The 23,216-nt window shown below is 40.8% G+C and overlaps 1 protein-coding gene across 1 annotated transcript in view; it reads left to right on the forward strand.

Moving 5' to 3' along the window:
* The first annotated feature begins 280 nt into the window (after window positions 1-280).
* LOC110954089 (TGF-beta receptor type-2-like) overlaps window positions 281-23,216 on the forward strand; it is a 31,540-nt gene continuing 8,604 nt past the window's right edge. The window contains exons 1-5 of the mRNA XM_022198394.2: window positions 281-700; window positions 5,071-5,212; window positions 6,091-6,281; window positions 12,565-13,343; window positions 14,276-14,417. Coding sequence (XP_022054086.2) covers window positions 625-700; window positions 5,071-5,212; window positions 6,091-6,281; window positions 12,565-13,343; window positions 14,276-14,417 — 1,330 coding nt within the window. The 5' untranslated portion in view covers window positions 281-624. The remainder of the gene's footprint in view (window positions 701-5,070; window positions 5,213-6,090; window positions 6,282-12,564; window positions 13,344-14,275; window positions 14,418-23,216) is intronic.

The following is a 23,216-nucleotide window of genomic DNA, read 5'->3' on the forward strand; positions in this document are numbered from 1 at the left end:
CATAAAATAGACTACAATGAGTAAATAGGTGAATAAATAGAGAAATCAATAAATAAAATGAGCCCCAGGGAGAGTAATAAGTAAATGAAATCAATCAAAAGCCTGTTTAAAAAGGTAGGTCTTGAGTTTGCTTTTAAAAATACCAACAATTAGAGTGTTTTTTTTCGGCTTTTATTGCTTAGCACACACACATCCGAGCAGACAGCTTTAAATAAGAGCTGAAGTGAGCAGCCACTCTGGACTAAATCAGGGTGTTTGCATCTACTTGCAGCCTATAGGTGAAGTTATTTCTGAGCATGTCATTTCAAGTCCTGCTCTGCTGGGTTTCAGCCTCTTAATGACATGGTTGAGGACTCTGTGAGCCACAAGAGCATGACTGAGAAGCAGAAGAAGACGAAGAGAAAAAAAAAGCGGTCCAACCCCTCTGAAGATTTCCTGTTTCACGAAAAGCTCCCATACTGTGAGTCATATAGGGCAAGTCCTGCTGCCTGGCGTGTTTACCCTGCTTCTGCTGCTGCTACTGCCCGGAGCTCTGGAGGCTTTTACAGGAGCGAACTCTGGATTTTAACCCCGCTGTCAAGGCTAAATTAATGAGAGACAGGCGAGCGCGGAGCCCGCTTCTAAATGGAGATACTTCGGTTTTCCGCTTTTTGGTGTGGAACGATACTCTTTGGTAGTATTCTGCTCGAGGAGGCGGCGGGTGAGTTTCAACACCGACAGGAAAAAGTTTAGTCAGAGCTGCGTTTCATCACAGCAACTCCAGGAGAGTCCGCAACTCAGAGCGCTTCAAAGGCACCAAGTGCGCACTTTAAAGGACAAGGTGGCGGATTATTTGCCACACACGTGTTTAATTCCGCCATTTTTAAATTATTACACTGATTTTAGTTATAATATGACGACTTTATTTTATTAAAAGGACAAGAAATTGCCCAAGTGCGCGCTGTCGAGCTCTGTATATAACTAGCTTTATCTACCAGGGGCGTACATAATGTTTAGACATAAAGGGGGCCGTTTTATTTAATTAGAGGCCCCCCTCATAATTTAACTATCAAACTTGGATTCTTGGAATTTTTTATTCACCAATTTGTGGAAATATCTTAACTTGTGTAAAGGAAAACACCACGTGACATGTAGTTTAATGAAAAAATAAGAAAGTGCCCAAGTATAAAGGCTATAAAACCCTATGTATTGAATAGGATTTATGCTAGCAGGGGTGTACAATGTTTGGACATTAAAGGGGACTTAATATTGAACTGGAAGTCCCTCCCTGAAATTTTGAGCTTTTAAAACCCAAATTTCTTGCATCATGTTGAATATTTATTCACCAGTTTGTGGAAATATCTTAACTTGTGTAAAGGAAAACACCAGGTGGCATATAATTTCAGGAAAAAATAAGAAACTGCCCAAGTGTGCAGGCTATTAAACCCTTTATATTCAACAAGCTTTATGCTAGCAGGGGCGTACATAATGTTTGGACATACAGGGGGCATTTTATTGAACTGGAAGTCCCCCCCATAAAATTTTGAAGTTTTAAAACACAAATTTTTGCATTCTGGTGACTTTTTATGCACCAGTTTGTGGAAATGTAGTAACTTGTGTAAAGGTAAACATCAGGTGGCAATTAGTTTAATGAAAAGATATGAACCTCCCCAAGTGCGTGTGCTATCGAGTTCTACATATTCAACTAGCTTTATGTAGCATGGGCGTGCATAATGTTTCGACATAAGAGAGGGGCATTTTATTTACCTGGAGGCCCCCCTCATAATTTAACTATCAAACTTGCATTCTTATGATTTTTTATTCACCAATTTGTGGAAATATATTAACTTGTATAAAGGAAAAAGCAGGTGGCCTTTAAAGTATAGTGTAATATACCATTTTGAGGCTATCAGACTCTATTTCCTCGCTTTAGATCCACTTTTCTCTTTTAGTATTATCCCCACTGACTCAACATACTAAACTATTCTGTCCTCTTGTTTGAGAAAGTATCATCTTCAAACATGCATGTGGCAACTCTTCACATCAGTCGTAAATGGATTCATTTGGATTAATTTATAAACCTCTGGGATTTTAGAGCTCACATGTGTTGAGCACGAATAGCATACTTCAAAGGAAAATTAATGATCTTTTACACAGGTGTCTCATGTTGCCCCATTGTGCATTGTTACACTGCCTTTAGATAAAATAAGACGGCTTAATTTAGTAAAGACGACAACAGCTTGCCCAAATGTGCAGGCTTTTGAGTCCTACATGTTCATCTAGCTATATCTGGTTTGCTAGCATCTAACATCCAATTTTTTGCATTCTGGTGAGTTTCCGTGCACCAATTTGTGGAAATATTTTATGTAAAGGAAAACACCAGGTGATGATTGAAAATGTAATGTAATGTTAAGGCCCTCAGGCTATATTAACCCACCTTTAGATTAACGTTTCTCATTTAATTTGATCCCGACTGAGTCAACACACACTTACATTACTCATAATGCATTTAGTTTCACCTCTTTAAATGTGCATGCGTCACCTGTTCACAACAACGAGGAAGGCATTCATTTGGATTAATTTATAAGCTTCTGGGATGTTAGAGCTCATTTATTATTTCAGCTTCAAACTTCTGCACATTCACAGCACATATTCGTGTGCGACATACTGAAGAAAAAATAGAGGCGGGCTCTGTTTGGAGGCGATGTTGTGTCTATGAGTACGGGATAAATGCACGTGGTGTAAATACTGAGAGGAATGCATCCCCTGCGTCCCCCCTGAAAGCGACGCCTGTGATTACTGGCGTGTTTGTCTGAAACGCACTTAATTTCAGTTTATGTTCAGCACCTCTAATGGAACTCTTAATGCTACGCTTGCGTCACCTGTGGTAAGTCACGGCCTTTATCGCCCTCCTTATGGGTTATCTGCATCTTTGATGTGCAGCCACATTGCTAAAAGGTCCGGCAGCCCCCCCCTGAGGAAGACAGCGTTTTACCTTCATCTGTCTCAGACTCAGTCCCAGCGGCACCAAGTGGCTTTGGCTGCTCCTAATCCCTTTTCCCCCCTCTCTCTGCAATTATACGTAGCCCTGAGTGACAATTACTACCATTCATCCCTTCCATAGCCCGCCTCCTGGGTTTAAATGACATGCTCTTTCAGAGGAGTTGCTCTAATGATATAATTACTCCGGCTCAGCCACCTTCCTACCACCAGCACTCAGGCATGGACTATCCCCTCAGAGCTGATTTACTTCAAAACACCTCACCAACCCACTGGGCAGAGTTTGAATTTGCTCTGTCATGTAGTTTAGTCTGGAGTTCAGGTGTAATATTTTGATATTTGTAAGGGAGCGTCTCACTTAAGACAAGTCCTCAGAGCAATATCTGCTGGCAATTTCCTGATAGCTTCTTTTGAAAGTATCTCATTCTGGCAGTGACTGAGAAGCAGGAAAAACAGATGCCACCGACTTCCAGTGCTCCAGTTTTGCTGCATGTTGTGCATATCTGTAGCTGTAAGCCGCAGGCCTAACTCCACCCTGCAGCCCGGGTGAAACTGACACAGTGGGATTCTTGTGCCAGGTTAAGAGCACAAACACAGCACGCTTTTCTCAAGTTAGTGGGAAGTCAGGGGCGGACAGATACTGGTCGTAAGTTTTCACTTTCTGCTGACACTGTTAAAACGTCTGCTTTCACTTATACTTTCCAGTTGAAAACATCTCACGTGTTGCTGTCTTTAGACTTTAGATTAATCGTGTCTGCAGGAGGTGGTTTATAAACTGCTGCATGCAGGTGGAAATTTACCAACTTTCTCTCTCGGTTTTGTCACAAGTGGCAAACTCTGATGCAAGCAGCAGCTTCCTGTGCGCATGAAGAGAGCACACGGCTCAGCTGTGGTTGTGTGGTTTTACTGTAGCACCGTCACATCCTTAGTCTGTCTTTTGGTTCATATTATTTCTCAGCATACAGATGTTGAACAAGTACAGTGCTCCGGCTGTTCTTATGTGGAAACTTGTTATTCTCTGTTTACTCAACAGACTCTCAACCAACTACACATCATCCCACATGAACCATTTGGGTTGACATGACGTAGACTTACAGGCTCATCTCCTACTTGCATGTGTCTGAAAAACACATTTTTTCCTTATGATGCTTCAACTACAAATGCCTAATTGATCCTGGGAAATTTGAAATATCACTTCGCAGGATTATTTCCAACTCTTAAAGCCACAAGATCAACTTTCCACTTTTCTGTGGCAGGGGAGCACTCCCTTCTAGGAAAAGCTAAATTGAAGAGAAGAAGTCAGAATCTTCTTTTCTACGCCCGTCAGAGCATGCTGACTGACTGTTTAATCGTCTCAATGTAAAGACAGTGCAGTACTGCAGAATTTCTGTCGAAATGAAAAGCCTTGCTCGCACATTCTTCCCTCCTCACACTGATTCATAATGTCGTGCTCCTTCTTTGATAATCACGAACAGTGTTGGCACAACAACTTTCTACATGGGGAGCCGGCTCATCGGGTTGACAAATTAGAGACTTCTCAGTGAGAAGATGCATCCATGTTTCCTTTGTTTGTTGTTCTTGCCTGTCTGGCAGTTGTCTCCTCAGATGATTACCCAAACCCGCAGGCACTCATCACACAATCCTGTCTGTCTCACTGATACGGGTCTGCCTGCTGGCAAAGTCAAGTCTGAACAAGACCAAAGGCGGTGGATGCCACTGCTGCACACTGCTCTGCTTGTTGAGGGTTCACAGGGAAAAAAATGCGTCCAGCCCTCTTGGATGAAATTGTTTGGATTTTCTTGTGGTTACGTTGAATATGTGCTTCTACTTACAGGCAAATTCCACGCAATTCCCGACTCTTTAATTAAGCTTTTATTGCTTTAAATCACAACAGCAAATACACACATTCAGAGCATTGATCATCGTGAAAGTGTTTCAGACGTTTTTTTATGTCAACTAAAATCATGTCAAATGCCATCTTCTCAGTAATAGCATACAAGGAAAAGCACTTTGGACTTTCTCTGCATACATACACAGAGTTTCTTTATAATAAATTAATCTGTCGTCTTGAACCTGCCTTATTTTTTCCAGAAGCCTCCATTATGCCGATACGAAGGTTGTGCAGGTTTTGCGACGTGCAGGCGACCAACTGCACCGGCACAGGCAGCTGCACGGTGGAGTGCAACAAAACTTCCATCTGCGAAGAAGACGGACAAGTGTGTGTTAGTATTTGGTAAGTGTCCACTCAACTGAAAAGAAGAGCTTTTCAAACCATATTTCGATCGAATGGTTTTAGTACAAAAGTGTTCCACGTTAATGAATGGTGAAGTTATTGTCAGTATCACTGCAGTGTCTTTATTACATTCTCTATTTGTTTTATGTGTTGTATCGTCCCTCATGCATACACAAAGAAGTGAGGAAATGAGGCCACAGTGGATACTCTTTTATTAATCAAATCAGGCATCATTTCCTCCCTAAAGCTCTAAAATGCCTTTGTTGAAGTGACCTTTCCCTTTCAACACTTTGTCAGTCGGCGTTCTGCTGAAGACAGTTGGTTGGATTATGACAGCGCACGAGCGCCTAACCACCCATCAGCGGCAGATCTCACTCTGAATGTGAGAAGCAGCAGGAAGCAGATTTGTGTTGGTGTTAAAAGCTTAAGGCCGCGCTGCTGTTTCTCATTATATTTGCAATGTAGCGGGCGTGTTATGAGCTGAGGTTAGCAGAAAGCTAATGGCACGTGGACTCCGGCACCTCTTTATAATGTCTGCTTTGCTTAGCAGGGATTTCAGAATTTAAATATGGAGATTTGTGCAGGTTCAGGTATTCCCTTTTTCCTGATTGTAATGGTATTTCAAAAGCTCGCTGTTTGTAGCTTTGACCTCAGTGTTGCAGTCATTTACATAAAGACGTTTCACAGCTACCACTTCATCTCCATGCTGCTGATGAACAGCATTATTTGCACAACGTAGACCTGCCATCATCTCTTTGGAACACGGTGTTACAGATGTTTGATAAGGGGCCAACTGAGGTACTAATAAAGATTATAAATCCAAGTTTAATGGTGAATAACACCTTCTTCTGTGTGTGTGTGTTTTTCATCTTTCCAAGGAGGAAGAAAGATGACAATGTCACCTTTGATACGGTGTGTCACGACCCAGCTCAGAAGCTGTACGGCCTGGTCCTGGAGGATTACAACAACAACAAGTGTGTAATGAAAGAGAAGATGGGCATGGGCTCGCAGTTCTTCATCTGCTCCTGTAATGAGGACGAGTGCAATGACCACATCTTTTTCAGCTCGAGTGAGTTAAATCGGCAGTTTTTTGTTTGTTTGTTTCATACAAATTGTCCAGCAGATTCTGAGCAACGCTGAGCATTAATTTAGATTATTGTGACTTGATAGATATTCACTTCCTTCATGGCTCTAACATCAGACATATTTAGTTTGAACATTAAACATAGAAGGGTTTATAGAAGCAAGTTGTGCTTGGTGTCAAAATTGAGGGAAATTCCTGTAATTTCACATGATGTCTTTTATTTTTTGATGCCACCTATCCCATATGCTGATATTGACCTTTGAATCCGAAGGTCGGACAGATATTTTAGATTTTTAGCTGTTCATATTTCATGCATTACATGCCATAGCACTTTCATTTTATACAGATCCAATCCTTAGATAGCCAAATTATACCACATAAAATCTCTAATGGATATGATGATTAGTTTTTGTGTAATGGGAGGCCAAATGTAGCAGTTTAGAAGTTCGTGATGGATAAAATCGCAACTTTGTCATTCTCTGTAACATGCAATTATAAATATTAAGTAAATATTTTCACATTTCTGAGGACTATAGATCACTGTGAAATGATTCTGAAAATTTCAGATCTCTATCTTTTGTTGTTCAGAAGTTATAGAAGTCTGAAAATGGTCGAAAATTTCAAGTCTTATTTTGGCCGCAATTTTAGGGTACCCCCTACCTACTTCAAATGGCCATAACTTTGAAACTATTTACAATAAAGGATTCAAATTTTGGATTTTCCCATCATATATAACATACTAAATGTATGTAAAAACTTAGCAAAATAAGAGAGTTTCAGGTGGGGACCACTAGTTGAAATGATACGGAATGACCCGTATGTGACTCTTTGCTTGCTCTTGTTACATGATTACAGCTCGTTTACATGAACCCTATTAATCAGAATAATAGCCCAGTCAAACTAAAAATGCTTCATGCTCCAGTCAGAAACATTTGCCTAATTTATTGTGATCAGAAGGAATTTTCAATTAGATTGAGAGGGGTGGTGGAAACCTTTTGCTAATCAGTTTAAAAGGAAAATATCAGAGCCTAAACCGATCTTTTCTTTCTGGTTGGAATAAACACGTTTGCTCCATGTCTCATTCCTGGACAGTATACTCCGTGAGAAGAATTCTCTTTCACCACTATTTGTTTTGGACTTTTATCCACTATCTGGTCTGTTGCAAAGCAAGAGGCACCAAGCTTACTGTTTCTGATAAGTTAAAGGTCCTTTTCCACTCTTCCTCTTGTCTAGAGATTACAGGAGAACTGCCACATGCGCTGCTAAGATTGTTGCTTGAAAAACCTGCAGTAATGTAAAAACAGTTCCCTCACGATGATGCGGGTCTATTTTGGGCATTTTTCTTCTACTAAATGAGTACATTTTCCCTGTAAAGTTGTAAAACTTCTGCTCTATTTTGGGCAGATGCTTCACAGCTGACACGACCACTTAGCACATGTCAGAAACACTATATTCTGAATAAATCCTTTGGGGCACGTAAACGCCTCGTTTATCAATCACTTTAGTCAGAATTCTGTCAACAGTTGAGTTGGAAATTCTAACAAGGGTCATTTCAATCAGGGAGTATTGTCCGTGTAACCGCAGCTCGTGTTCACCGTGCAGTGGGCGTATCAGAGCTTGTTGAAAATAGCTCCCTGCTGTGGATGGAAACAAGTCTGATGAGAGTCGTGAGATTAACACCAAAGTGTAAAATAGCGAGCTGTAAAACCAAAGCAATTAGCTACGACATGCTAAACAGTTTTCATTAGAGCTGCAGAGTCTGGTGCTAATTTTCTGCGAGTTCAGCACCAAAAGTCATCGCTTTTACATGAAATATAGCCCCTGATCTGTTCTTTATTTAGCAATATAAGCTACTGCAGCTTTAAATGGAACAATATACCAGTGCTTTTGTTTCTTAAAATGTAAGAAGAACTTTATATTTTTCTCCACATCTGCAGGATAACGTGGCACTGATATTCTAATGCCAGTTCCTATCAGCTTGTCATGTAAGGCTTCGCGCGTGAATGCTAACACGTTGTGCACCGCGATGCTCTCCAGATCCGTGATTACAAACAGGTGTAGGAGACATTGGCTTGTAGACTCCGGTTACAACACTGGCCCTGGAATCAGATGTATTTTGACTACAGCATCCCGGCAATAATAACACGGAGGTACATTTCCGAGACCTGGCTCTGCACAGAGAGCCAAATTAAAAGCATCTGCACTGTGCAAAACACGTCATGGAAACGCATTCGCTCACTGTGGAGAATGTCTGTGCACTCTGTGTAACTCCTCAGTGACTGAAGTGAGGCAGTGTTGTAATGAAGGAGCTGGAATAGGAACTACACGGCGTCAATACCAGTAAATTCAAGAGACTCTACCTCTTTCGATATTAGCTGGTAACCAGCTGTCCATTGCACAATGTAGCATTTTTATCATGTGGCTCTTATTTACAGTGCTGTCCTCCTAAGGATATGTTTTGGACACTGCAAAACATCTTAAAGCCATTACTGGATTTGGAGGAAAGTTGTTTGTTGCTTTATAGTTGCCATGGTAGTAGCAGCCCCTCTTTTCACATCATTGTACCGCTGCCCTGACACATAGGCCTAATGGTGCTTTGAAGCATGTTCTCAGAAAAACATTAACGGGAACTATTGGATGAGAAGGATGTTACAAAATGAGAGCTGGCTTTAGTGAAAACAAGATTCTTGTGATGTGAGATGAACAAGCAAAACAGATGTTATATACCAGAGCAGCTTTATAAATCCGAATAATATGTTTTTTTCCCTTTTTGCTAGTTAGAGAAGCTGGAGGCGATTAGCCTAGCATAAAGGCTAAAAACAATACGGAAGCAGCTAGCTTACATTTGTCAACAAAGTCACCTCTTCAAATTGACAAATGCTTTGTCTTGTTTGTTTCTGTACAAAGAAACAGAATTAGTGACACCATTGCAACTGCTTCCCACTATTTCTAGCCTCAATACTAAACAAATCAGCTATCTGGGACGTCGTATTTCCTTCACAGATATGAGAATGGTATCAAATTTCTCATCTAATTCTTATCGAGACAGTAAGAAAACTGTAATAATTCCTTTAAAGAAAACACACAATATTTCAGGTCGACAACTTTCAGCTTCCTAAATCCAGATTAAGGTTTTTTTTGAGCAGCATCCCTCCAGAACATTCAGTACAACGAGTGAAGGGTTTGGTCAAAGCTAACACAGTCCGGGAGGCACAGCGACAGGTTTGTTGTGAGAAATAGCTTCTCACTCTACAAAAATCAAAAAAACTGTCTGTCTGGGGCCCTGTGGAGGATTTCAGACATGTGGTTTCCTGTTTAGAAAAAAAAAAAATTAGAGAGAAGCCGAAGGTTTCGCTGGGCGCCGAGCTGGATGCCTTCTCCGCTCGTCGTCCTCCCTCCTTTCAACCTGACTCTGCTCCGTACAGAAAAACTCCTCCAAAATGCTCACTGTTAAAGAAACCGTGGCACTTGACAAGAAAACATATAAATGATTAAATTTAGAGCCCAGAGGTTTTCTTTTTTTAGGGTGTTGTGTCTGCTGATGTACTTTTTATAGGTCTTCCTTTATGACTGCAGCTTCAAATACTGGACCATAAACGCTGCACAAACATAAACTTTCACTGTTTGCCAAAACCGTCGCAGCTTCGCGACGCACCACCCCCTAAATTATAAGAATCAGACGTACGCTATAAAGAGACACAATATGTGGTTGACTGGCTCAGGGTTTGGACCGGTTTGCTTTTGTGGCCCAGACGCTAACTTTAGTTTTCTGATGCTTATAGACGTTCCACAGAGACGGGGCAGGTTCCTCTGCTGCTCTTAGCTAGATGCTGACACCATCTACTACGGAGTAATTAGAGTTTTACTTCTAGTGTTGCCTTGTGTTTACAGTTCTACCACAAACAGCTGGATAAGTGGAGAAATGCACCAACAATAAAGTGTTTACATAATGTTCACACAGACGAGACAAAACTCCAAAAGAATAATAAAATACTGGATTTTTTTTAAACAGATTGTAGCTTTTCTGAAGCTTCTGAAAATATCAGATCTTCATGAGCACCGGGAGTTTGCGTAGTGGTCGAGAAGTTGTAGATCAGGCGTGTCAAACTCATTTTAATGCAGGTTAGTTTCAAATTCAGCCCAATTTGAGCTCAAGTGGGCCGGACTAGTAAAATCAAAGCATGATAACTGATAAGTAACAACAATTCCACATTTTTCCTTAATTTTAGTGCAAAAATGTTCACATTTAAGGAATTATCTTTTTGCAAAACATTATGAATGACCTGAAATTTCTGAAGAAAAATAAATTCAATTTCAACAGCATTATGTCTCAGTTTATCATTTGCACATTACAACTTGTCTGCAAAGGAATAAAACATTTAGTATCAGGTATCTGGAGCTGAATGATATTTTACTTTATTTTATGATCAAAATGACAAAAGTCAAACAAAAAAAAGACAAAAAAACAACAGAAACAAGGCAAAATATTGGAAAAATGACGCACAAAACAACAAAAATGAGAAACAAAATGACCAAAAAAATGAGACAAACAACAGGAAATAAAGCAAAAAAAAGAGCCAGAAAATTGGAGAAAAAAGTTACAAGGCGATAAAAGCACGGAGAAACGACAAACATGAGACAAAGAATAATGAAAGTGAGAAACAGAACAACAAAAAATAGACTAACAACACAAGCAAGACAAAATAACACAAAACGACACAAACGATACACAAAAACAATGAATAAAGCAAAATACAAAATGATAAAAAATAAGACAAAAAAACATAAGCGAGACAAAAATGAAACGCAAAAATGCAAAAAAACAGGAAACAAAATGACAAAAACATGAGACAAATGACAAAAGCCAGACAAAAAAACAACAAAAACAAGACAAAATATCACAAAAACGAGATATAAAAAGACAGAAGAGCAATGAACAATCTAGTATTTTACTTTAACACCAAAACAACTTGTTAAGGTCTAGAAATTATTATTAAAAATTTATATTTTTACTAATTTACAATCTGCAGTGAATCTGTTCTCTGGAAATTGTACACTTTGAGGGCCGGATTGGACCCTCTGGAGGACCGCTTTTGGCCCACGGGCCTCATGTTTGACATTCTTGTTGCAGATGTTCAGAAGATTTTGAGCATTAATACAGCAGCAAGCAACTTTCTGCAATGTAAAGAGATGCTGGAGTAATGCCATCCTGAGCAGAAAATGAACTCCCGTTACCTCTGTGTGTTGTAATCAGAGCTTCCCTGTTCTGTGTTTTGGTGGCTAGTTTACCCAGACGTGCACGTGAGTCCCTCCCTTTGAAACTGTCCACCCTCCCCACACATCAAAACAGACCGAGAATGACCTCCCACATCACATTGTAAAAGCAAAAGTGCAAATCTGGAGCGTTTAGCTGGTGACCTACAAAGCAAAGGATTTAAAAACAAGGATTTTATTTATGTTTTATGCATAATTTATCTGCACTTGTTTTTTATCTCGGCTCAGTGTGAGAGTCTCAGCTACTGTTTGGAGGCTCTCTGCTGCTCCTACTCTGCCTGTGATGAAGTGAAGATAACATTACTCAAGCTGACAACAATGTGCTACAGCCAATGTGTTTTACAACACCGGCGTGGACTAATGGTTGTCGGTTCTCTGGTGCACAATGCTGTGTGGTTGTAAATGAAAGTGAAAGGTCAGGGGAGTTGTGGTTGGCGTTTCCGTTTGTTTTCGTCTATGATGCGACATCTGCTGTTTCTGAATGTCACACCAAACTTAAAAAATTCTGAGCTCTTTCTGGAGCTTACACTTCCATAACAGCTGCATGAACTGCTGATGAAGATGATGTGATATGAGTAAAAGCTCCAGAACAACAACTACGTAGACCTTGTGTTTAGATTTTGTCCGTCGCTCTTTCCAAGGTCAGCAAAAACTGTTAAATCTGCATCGTTTGTTTTGGACATGTTGGGGCAGAACCATAATTTGCCAACATAGAACTGACATATTAATACTTTATCAATTTTTGCATTTTTGTAAGTTCATCAGAGTATTCTGAATGCTTATGAAAGCAGCATGCATGAATCAAAAAGTCAAGTGGTAGCCTGTAAAACCAAAACAATAGGCTGTTGTGTTGGAACTATTGTCCATGTTTTTTTCTCTACAAAAGACACCTTTACATTACATTTGATGGGTTTTTCTATTGTTAAATTAGCAATATTACTTAATGCAGCTTTATCTAAACTACAGAATTCTCATCTTCTTAATTCTCTGACAGTTACAGATAAGGATCCCCAGGTGGTGGCTGTGGTCTTAGTCAGTCTGGTGCCACTTCTGGTCCTGGCTGTCGTCGTCATCTCTTCATTCTACTGTTACCGGGTCTACCGCCAGCGTCAAGCCCACTCCAAGCGCAAGAAAAGTCCGCTAGACTTCAGCGACGCTCACGCCATCATCATGGACGAAGAAGGTTCGGACAGCAGCTCCACGCACGCCAACAACCTCAACCACAACACCGAGCTGCTGCCCATCGAGCTCGACGTCCTGGTCGGAAAAGGACGCTTTGCAGAAGTTTACAAAGCCAAGCTGAAGCAGGGCTCCTCGGTCAGCGAGGAGCAGGGCTTTGAGACCGTCGCAGTTAAGATTTTCTCGTATGAGGAATACGCCTCGTGGAAGAACGAGAAGGATATTTTCTCAGATGCAGATCTGAGGCATGAAAACGTGCTTCACTTCCTGACAGCCGAGGAGAGGAAGGTGCAGAGACAGTACTGGCTGATTACAGCTTACCAGCCACGAGGAAACCTCCAGGAGTTTCTGAGTCATCACATACTCAGCTGGCACGACCTGTGGCTGCTGGGGGGTTCGCTGGCCTGTGGAGTGGCGCATCTTCACAGCGACACCACCACCTGCGGCCGCTACAAGGTTCCCATCGCACACAGGGACATTAAGAGCTCCAACATACTGGTGAAAAGCGACCTGACCTGCTGCCTGTGTGACTTCGGCCTGGCGCTCCGGCTGGACAACACTCTGTCCGTGGATGAGTTGGCCAACAGCGGGCAGGTGAGGCTTTCTAATCCCTAAATCTTGGGTTATGATTTGATTTCACTCGGCTGTTGATCTCCTCAGAGGTAATGGAAAAAAAGAAAAATCCCTATCATGTTGTATTTTGCACCAGGCCATTCTAGCCCTGCCATATATTTCTTTCAAGATCGTTATCAGCCCCTGAAAAGAGCCGGGCTATAAATCAAACTTTTCATTTCTGATCCTCACCACTCGGGGACACCGTCTCTAAATATTTGGCAGTCTCTGTACCTTGGCCCTAGATGGATAACGCTGATAGAAACAGTGCCGTGAGTGTTCTTAGGTTGTTGTTTTATTATAGTGGCAAGACAAACAGGCTTGATTGATTCTTAATGGACTCATTACACTGATGTAATAGGCCAGAGCCACATTACACTCTGTTATGAAAATGACTCATCATAAAAAAGCCTCACCCTTTGCTGCGCGGCGCTCTTAATGCATTGCAATGCCCTTAATGCATTTGGAGGAAGCTCCGGCGAACACGTTTTCCACGGTGGTAATTATGTGCCGACAAGCAACGTGTTGATGAGCTCAGAGCTGCCTTTGTTTTTCCAATTATTTTCTGCATCAAACATGTTTTGATTCAGATAAATGCGATGCGACACCTCACTATACGCAGCGCAAAATTACCACGTGTCACCCGATTATAGCAGGTAAGTAGCTGCTACTGCTGTGAAGGTCTGCTTATCTTGTTTTTTCCCCCCATTAAACTGCTGTTAAATAAAAAGAATACAGTCATTGCTTAAAAAAGTGGTTTAATAATGTGCTTTACCAGCCTTCCTTAGCAGTAGCACCCTATTTAATCCATACAAAATGTAATTATACTATAAGTTCTCTTACCAGTCACGTCATTTTTCGTCATCAGGATTTCACTGACATAAATCCCCGTCTTCCTGCTTGCTTTTCCTCAGGTGGGTACAGCCAGGTACATGGCCCCAGAGGTGCTGGAGTCCAGAATCAACCTAGAAAACATCGAGTCCTTCAAACAAGCCGACGTTTACTCCATGGCTCTCGTACTGTGGGAGATCATCTCCAGGTGCAGCGCGATTGGAGGTAAGATGATGCGAAGAGCCGTAGCTGCTTTAAAAGTACATTCAAACCTCTGAATTAGCTCTGTGATGTAGTTAGATGAGCTTTTAATGGCTCATATTCGTTCATTTTATGCCAGATAATTTCATCACACTCACCCAAAAGAGCAAAACCTCCGAAGACTTGATCAAAATATTTTCCCCCGTTCGGTTGAGGAGCTTTAACTTTAGCTTTAAATGAATTATTAATCGACACAGGACATCACTAACTGATTATGTGGAAAAAACAGTTTTTCTTTAATGTGTTTAGCCGTGATCAGAGAGGAATACTTCAGACGGAGGAAAGAAGGGAGTTTTGATTCATAACCAAAGTCAATTTAACCCTATCACACAGGAAATAAGAGAGAACTCACGCAATTTATCTACCTTACCTCTTTCTAGGGAGGTGGAAATTCCAAAATAAAAACAGCTAGAGAAAGCATGAGTCAGGGCCTTGTTTATATGTGTTTGTTTTCATGGTTGTTTTTGAGTACTTAAAACTGAAGTTTAACATGAGGGGAAAAATGTTTGCTCACTTTTTAGCCAAGAGTTGGATAAGAAGCTTAAAACCACTCTAAAGTCTTTACGGTAAATATGATGCTACGAATACATAATAAAATCATATTATCTGCACCTGAAAGGCGCCTGTCATTTCGCTCTACAGTTTTACCTCTATTTGGCTGCAAATTTAGGATTATCTCAGATTTATGATACTCACAAATAATGAATGTAATCTCAGGTTTTGTTTGGCAAAATGCGAACAGGAGCTGATAGTTTGTTACGTCCAGCTGTTCATAGGGGGTTTTCCTCTAAGTTTATGGAATTTCTGCAGACTATAAGTTGACAGTTTGATAAGCTTCCTACTGGTTTATGTTATACTATTCGTACACATCTCTTGGTATAATCTAAAATGGTAAACACAGCAGACATAGTGTAGGTCTCTCCATCACCGTGGTAATATCTGAATGATGCAGTGAGGCTTAAACAGACAGATGAAGCCATCAGTGTCTGAAAAACGCTCAGTTGACACATTATATGTTGTTCATTTTGTCTTTCTCTTACAAAAAAAGTAACTCTTCTTAAGAATTGTAAAATATCAAAATTGCAAAACGATTCACCTTGTTACCCAAAGAGGGTTTTTCTTTGTGTTTGTCGTGATCAGATGGGTCCATACGTAATCGTGGGACTTTTTGGATCATTGTTTACATTTTTGTTGTTTTCAGGCCTAAAACCAACATGGCCGCCTATAAGCAAACATCACATGGCATTTTTACACAAAGATTCTTCTAAATATTATAAATACAATTGAGTAAAATTGAGATTGAAAGTTATTGATAAAGATATTGCAGTAAACCTGTTGACTACTTTATATTAAATAAGTCAGAAAGCCTTGGAGTCTGACCAGTCTTTTCTTCAGGAGGAAATGACATCATGTGGAGCAGGTCATGTGATCTGGAATTAACACACTTCCTTGAGAGGTGTTTTTGTGATGGGGAACTTAGTGGAAAGTGATTTCTCGGACACACATTTTCCATCTAAAATTTGATATATTGCCCAAAAAGAAATATCTGTCATGATTATCTCAACTTATTAAAAGGAACACAATCCAAACTATTTTTGAATCAGCTCATTTTATTATTGTTTAGCTCATTAGAAGGTGGTTGTTATTTAACTGGGACGTTATTTAGTTGACATTTTAGTGATATCCAGTCATTTTTTGTTAATAAATGATTCTTTCCATCATAAATAATTGTGGAATTTGTAAAGACATGATCATAATGAACATAAAAAAACTAAAAATGTATGCAAGATATATCCCATTTGTTAGAGAATCCGGGTGAGGAAACCGGGAGGCGACTTCAAAAGTCCTTCAATGATATATTGACCCATAGATATGTTGTGTGGATGACTGTTTAAATCCTGACTGATAACACAGAGCTCTGTACACACATTACACCTTCCCTTTGACCTTGGGTAAATCTTAGCAGTAACCATGTTTTTCTTGGTAAATTAGAGTTTAGCTGATCGTACACAGTACAGGAAATCAATAGAAGCACTGATTGATGAAATTCTCTTCAGAGCCTGAGTAAATAACCTCAGAAATACTGGAACAAAAAAAAATGCCCAGCTCACCTGACCTCTGAGGAATACAAGCGCGACAGCTTTACCAATTAGACGCTGAGGGACCAACTCCACCTTGAGCTCCCTGACTGGATGTGTGACAGGACTTATGTGCGAGTCGTCGTCCGCCCATTAGTCATGGCGGGAACAGAATCTGAAAGTGTCAAACGCGCAATCCATCTAGTGGAAGTCTCAAGGATAAGCCGTCACTTTGCTAATGTACCGTTACTTGTGTTTGTCATTCTGTAGCAAAAACAAGGTCAGGATGTGTGCGAATAATCGAAACGGGTGATTGTCCGAAGGCGAACCGCCGTGCAGTATTTCATGTCGACAGTCAGTCGTTTGTTTCCACTTCCCTTTAGTGTCTCTGTGGTCCCGTTTTTTTCTGCGACTGCTCCTGTCTCCATTGTGTCAGAGCAGTGATTGAATGCCGGGTTTGGGCACGAACGCTGCTACTTTGGCGTTTTCCTGTTTTGCCCCCGCGATCCCCCCCCCGAGGGACCCTCTTGAAGTGTACATATTGCACAGTTACTCTGCCCAAGAGTCCTCTGGAGAAAGCGCGTGTACGAGTGACCCACGATCCCCTTCGGTTTTTCCTTCCAAGCTGCTGGAATACGTGTGTCCTGTGGGTGCACGTCTGAAAAGAAAATAGACTATTTCCTGTTTTGCGACCAGCACAGTCTGGAGACACCGTGTTTTTAGGGTGAAGGTAACGCTGTAAGCATGGATGCCTCCTTTGTGTCGGGACTCTTTGCGGCTGGTGTCTCTGGAGGCGGGATAGATGTTGCGCTAAATGAATCCAGGTTCACTGTGGCTTCATTTGGTTCCTTCTTCAGGGCTTTTAGGAAGTCCTCATGGACAACATCCTCATTCATTCATCCCACATCCTCCACATCCACTTATGCTTCTTTTCCTGACTTCACATTTATTTAGAGCTCAACAACCCAAAATGCTGTGTACAGGAGCAGATTTTTTGTTTTTTCACGTTGGCCTTCTACAAAAACTCTGCTGCTAAAACCTGACACTCAACTCAGTCAGTCACATTTTTTCTCATCTCTCTGTCTTTTTTTTTTTTTTTTTTTTACCCTGAGGTGGGTGAGGTGGCAGTTAATTATTCTCCCACTGCAGTGCAACACTGTCGACAGCCATCCAGCTTTGCTCATGCAGGCACAGACAGGGAGGACAGGCTGGAGCTGATTTACTCGAGAGGGGAAACAAAGGGGTTCCCGTCCCACGTCTGGACTAAAGATAGAAGCCGCTGGGGTAGTTTATGTGTTTTTCCTGTGTTCTGTATCTCTCTGTCCCCATTTTCCAGACTTGGCAGCTCTCCGAGACGAGCAGAGGGTTGAAATGTGTAGTTCATTAAGGCCAAAAAAACCCCGAGGAGACGTTCCCGTGCCGAAAGGTTAAATCGCTGTGCAAACACAGCCAGCCCCCCCACCTTGACGGACCCCGAGGAAGGTGGAAAGAATAAGCTGAGCAAATGAGGTGCAGCCATTTGGTTTAGCTTCACATCTCCTCGCAGATACGACGCTGGCAGAGATGTGCTATTGATTCTGGAATCAGAGTGAAGCTGGCGTGTGCACTTTAAAGGGCTGCACGCTCTCACGCTACCGGTCGCTTGTTTCCTCTGAGTTGCCAAGTTTTCCCTGGAGGTCGGTGAGTCACTCATGACTCCCTCTGAACTCACCTCGCTGCAGACTAAATCTGAGCGCATGTGAACAGTGAACACACACTGCCAGATCCAGAGTGACACATCCCAGGGCATCGTTATAATGACTGGGGCAGAGTCCCGGTTTCCTCCTGTCTCTTTCGTCTATGATACCACCTGCCTGTGTGTGTGTCTGTGGAAGACAGATGTCTGATCAGCGCAGGCAGGAAGGCAGATAGCTGCTCTGTCACAGCTCCCGGGGCTGTGGTCTGATCTGAGATCTGCCAGGCAAGAAGAACACAGCCGTCTGTCAGCAGAGCCAGCCAGCCATGAGCCATCACTTTTAGCTGCTTTATCTTTCAGGACTAGAAAGACGGGAGGAAGAGCTACAGTGAAGGGGAAGCCGAGAGATCAGCGCAGCTCCACGAGAAGGAAAAACTGGATTTCAGACTTGAGGCCTTTTTATCTCTGCTTATGCTCCCTGAAATGCCTCTCCTGTATAATTTAGCTGGTCCAGATTTGGGGCTTGGAAGCTCTACGAGGGCGTTCCTGAGGCGGGTGGGGCAGGGTGGGAGGATAATAGCGGAGTGGTGTTACAGACGAAGAAATGCTTTCATTCCCTAGAGGGAGAGGGAGAGGCTGGGCTAGACCGGAGAGGAGGAGAGGTTACGGCAGCTGCTCTCCAGATGTCAAACCATCAAACCCTTGAGAGCTGGAGGGCCTAATGGTGTGGTGGATGTGTGTGTGAGGGGGGAATGTCATGGTGCACATTTGGGGACAAATTTTAGTCTTGAAACCACTTGATTGGACATGAAATAGGGACAAAATGTGTGCGCCCAATTTGGTTTCACTGAAGTAGCTTTCAGAGGGAGCAGAAATAGATTTTTGGTCGTTTTTAATGGTTTAGGTGATGGTTAGGGCATGTATTAGCTGCACTTAATGGTAGGGTAAGCTTCCAGGGCGATACGGTGCCAAATGTCCTAAAGTAAGCTCTGCTAATGTGTAATGTGCGTGCATACATCTGTAATGCATGACTTTAACAACACAAAACAAGTGTCAGAGCCACCGCAGCCTAATGAAAACCAGCAGAGTGGATTAGCCGAGCTGTTGTTCCAGACTTCAGGAAACAGACGACGTTACTCATTTATTTCCAAGTGCGTGTTGAAATGTTTGGATCTGTTTCCCTGCATTATTTATGTGTTTAGGTGACAGGGTTTCTGTCATTTTTTTCTTGTATTCATGCTTTGTGGAGCGTAATAGGACAAAAATGTCAACTTGGAATGGCAGCAGAAAAAGACTATCAAAGAAGATGTCAGATGCCCGTGTGGACTATTGGCATCCAGACATGTATGACTGAGGTTCATACCGCAGTACGTCAGTCAAGATTCATTAATTTAGGGTGACTGAAGAGCCGATCGGTCTGTGAAAGACAAAACCGAGCAGCAGACAAACGACTGCAATGACATGGATGTATATCACACAGATTCTAAAGAGGAGTGTCAGACATGCAGCGTGTAAAGCGTCAGAAGATTAACTGCAAACTGTAAATATGTGAAACTATACATGTAAAATCATTTCTAGACCTTGATCATAAAGCAAAATACTCGATTGCTCGTTGTTCTTCTGTCATTTTGTGTCTCATTTTTGTAATATTTTGTCTCGCTTTTGTTTTGTTTTTTTGTCTGATTTTTGTTGTCTCGTGTTTTTGGTGTTTCGTTTCTCGCTTTTTTAATTTTCTGTTTCCTTTTTGTCTCGCTTGTGTTTTTTGTCGTATTTTTGTCATTTTGTGTTTTGCTTTATTAATTGCATTAATTGTATCATTTGTGTCGTTTTGTGGTTTTTTGTCTCCCTTGTGTTGTCTGTCTACTTTTTTGTCGTTCTGTGTCTCGCTTTTGTCATTTTTTTGTCTCATTTGTGTAATTTTTGTCTCGTTTTTGTCACTTGTCCATTTTTTGTCGCTTTGTATGTTTTTTCTCAATTTTTCGTCTCTTTTTGTTTTGTTTTATGCTGTTTGTCTCATTTTTTGTCAATTTGTGTCTCATTTTTGTAATATTTTGTCTCGCTTTTGTATGTTTTTTGTCTGATTTTTGTCGTTGTCTCGTGTTTTTGGCGTTTTGTTTCTCGCTGTTTTAATTTTCTGTTTCCTTTTTGTCTCGCTTGTGTTTTTTGTCGTATTTTTGTCATTTTGTGTTTTGCTTTATTCGTTGTTTTGTGTATCATTTGTGTCGTTTTGTGGTTTTTTGTCTCCCTTGTGTTGTCTGTCTACTTTTTTGTCGTTCTGTGTCTCGCTTTTGTCATTTTTTTGTCCCATTTGTGTAATTTTTTGTCTCGTTTTTGTCGTTTGTCCATTTTTTGTCGCTTTGTATGTTTTTTCTCAAATTTTTCGTCTCTTTTTTGTTTTGTTTTATGCTGTTTGTCTCATTTTTTGTCAATTTGTGTTCCATTTTTGTAATATTTTGTCTCGCTTTTGTATGTTTTTTTGTCTGATTTTTGTCGTCTCGTGTTTTTGGCGTTTCGTTTCTCGCTTTTTTAATTTTCTGTTTCCTTTTTGTCTCGCTTGTGTTTTTTGTCGTATTTTTGTCATTTTGTGTTTTGCTTTATTCGTTGTTTTGTGTATCATTTGTGTCGTTTTGTGGATTTTTGTCTCCCTTGTGTTGTCTGTCTACTTTTTTGTCGTTCTGTGTCTCGCTTTTGTCATTTTTTTGTCCCATTTGTGTAATTTTTTGTCTCGTTTTTGTCGTTTGTCCATTTTTTGTCGCTTTGTATGTTTTTTGTCAAATTTTTCGCCTCTTTTTTGTTTTGTTTTATGCTGTTTGTCGCATTTTTTGTAATATTTTTTGTCTCATTTTTGTAATATTTTGTCTTGTTTTCGTTGTCTTTTGGCTTTTTTTTGTCTGACTTTCGTTGTTTTGACCATAAAGTAAAATCCTCTGGTTCAGGTCCAGATGTCTAAATGTTGTGTTCCTTTGTAGACACTCTGTGATCTGGAAAGTGTAACATATAAATGTTAAATTGAGGCTGAATGTTGCTGAAATTGAACTTATTTTTCTTAACAAATTTCAGGTTGTTTATAACGTTTTGTAAAAAGATTCCTTAGATGTGAACGTTTCCAGAAGTTACATTTTTGCACTAAAACAAAGGAAACATTGTGAATTGTGCTTAATTATAGGTTGTTATGCTGTGATTTTACTGGTCCCGCCCACTTAACATCAAACTTAGCTGAATGTGGAGCCTGACCTAAATAAGTTTGACTCCCCTGCTCTAAAGAGAGAAGTTTCCTTAGTTTGCAGTAGAAAAACTTCACCGTATTTCTCTCAGCAGCACATTCCCAGACAGTTTCTGGAGGCACGCCTGACGAGGGGCATGGAGAGCAGGCATAAAGGCTGAAATATGTGCTAGCATTGCAGAAATCACATCACTACATGTCAGCTGTGGTAGGACACATAGTGTAAGTTCCTCATTGTTGCCGTGCTGAAGTTGTTAAACGGCTCGGCAGAAGTCCTGTCAATACGCAGTGTCTGACTTCTGCAAACCCCAGCATTTCTCACTTGCCCTGTGTTGTGTTTTTCAACAGTTTTTGCTAGTTCAGACCTTAATTTAAGGTTTGCCTTTTAAAAAACAGCTCTCCTTTTAGAGCAGGATTGGTCAATCTTTCCATGCTGGGATACACACTTTTGTTTACACAGCAAAGCGCTCGCTGGTATGAATCATATGTTTTGGAACCGGCGTTTGGGCTTGAACACATACGCACGTTTGTCGACAGTTTACAAAGTGAATTTTCAGTCAGGAACAGAGATGCACACTCCCTGGACCTGTCAAAACAAACAGAAAAAGACATTTGTCTGCTTTTCTCTTAAATATTGACTTACAGTTGGCAGGGGTTGTGTTTCAGATTAAATACCAGCTGAACTTCGCTCTGAAAAATAGGAAGTTTCAACCTCTGAAAACAGTCCTCTGTTGTGCTAGACGGTGTCGCAGAAGCCACTGATTCTTGTCTGTGAGCTCTTTTCCAACTTGTTTGGAAAGAAATGAAGCTGCTCTGCTTCATCCTACAGTATAAACTTTATACCAAGAAGCTGCTGCTTCTGTAATTTACCCCAATCAGCTGTAAACTGTTGTAGTTTCTTGTTTCTTACATTTTGATGCGTATAATTTTCTACTTACAGCATGTATCGGTTTACCTCGTTGACTCTTGCTTTGATCTGCCGCGATGCAGATTCACAGAAAAATGCGAGACAAATCGACACTTTGACTTTCTTTCATGCTGATGTTTGCAGCTGAAGGGACTGATTTTATAGGCAGCAGTTAATGACATGATATTGTGATTGTTGGTGTATTTTTTGAGAGCATTAGCTTTGTACCACATCCATCAATAGAAAAATCCACCTCAGCTGCCTATAAAGGCTAGTCTTGTATATTTTAGAGCTTTGTGACGCTAAACAGCAGATTTAACATCACCGACAGAAATATAACCATGACGCTGTATTTGTTTTTGATTAGCGTCATCATCGTTAGCCAGTAGGTGTTTTTTCTGTTACAGATGACACAGATAGAGAGAGTCACCATTATTGTGCATTAACTGGTTTATTGTATTCTTGATGCAATTCATTCAGTCAGGTTTAAGCTTGTAGTTCAGCCTGAAACTGCAGTAAGAGTACATATCTGTCTTTCTAAGATAGCAACAGATAAACTGAATCCATAGATAGATAGATACTTTCTTCATCCCAGTGTGCAAAAGAACATGCAATAAACGTGTGAATCAGACAAACAAGGTGTCAAAATTGCTGCTTTTTAAAATTAAAATGCGCAAAATTGTTGGTACTAACTATGCAAGTGCAAAATCACTGATATTTACAATAAAAAAAAGAGCATTTAAAAGTCTTAAGTACAGTGTAAAAACAGACCTAATAATAAGGATGGAGCTAATAATTAGAAGCGCAGGACTCCGCCTTTCTAACGGATAAGTCCTGATGAGTCCACTGCCAAAATCTAATCAGGTGGTCCGTGAGTCAT

This window comes from Acanthochromis polyacanthus, chromosome 11 (assembly GCF_021347895.1).
Source record: "Acanthochromis polyacanthus isolate Apoly-LR-REF ecotype Palm Island chromosome 11, KAUST_Apoly_ChrSc, whole genome shotgun sequence".
In the NCBI taxonomy this organism is placed as follows: Eukaryota; Metazoa; Chordata; class Actinopteri; family Pomacentridae; genus Acanthochromis; species Acanthochromis polyacanthus.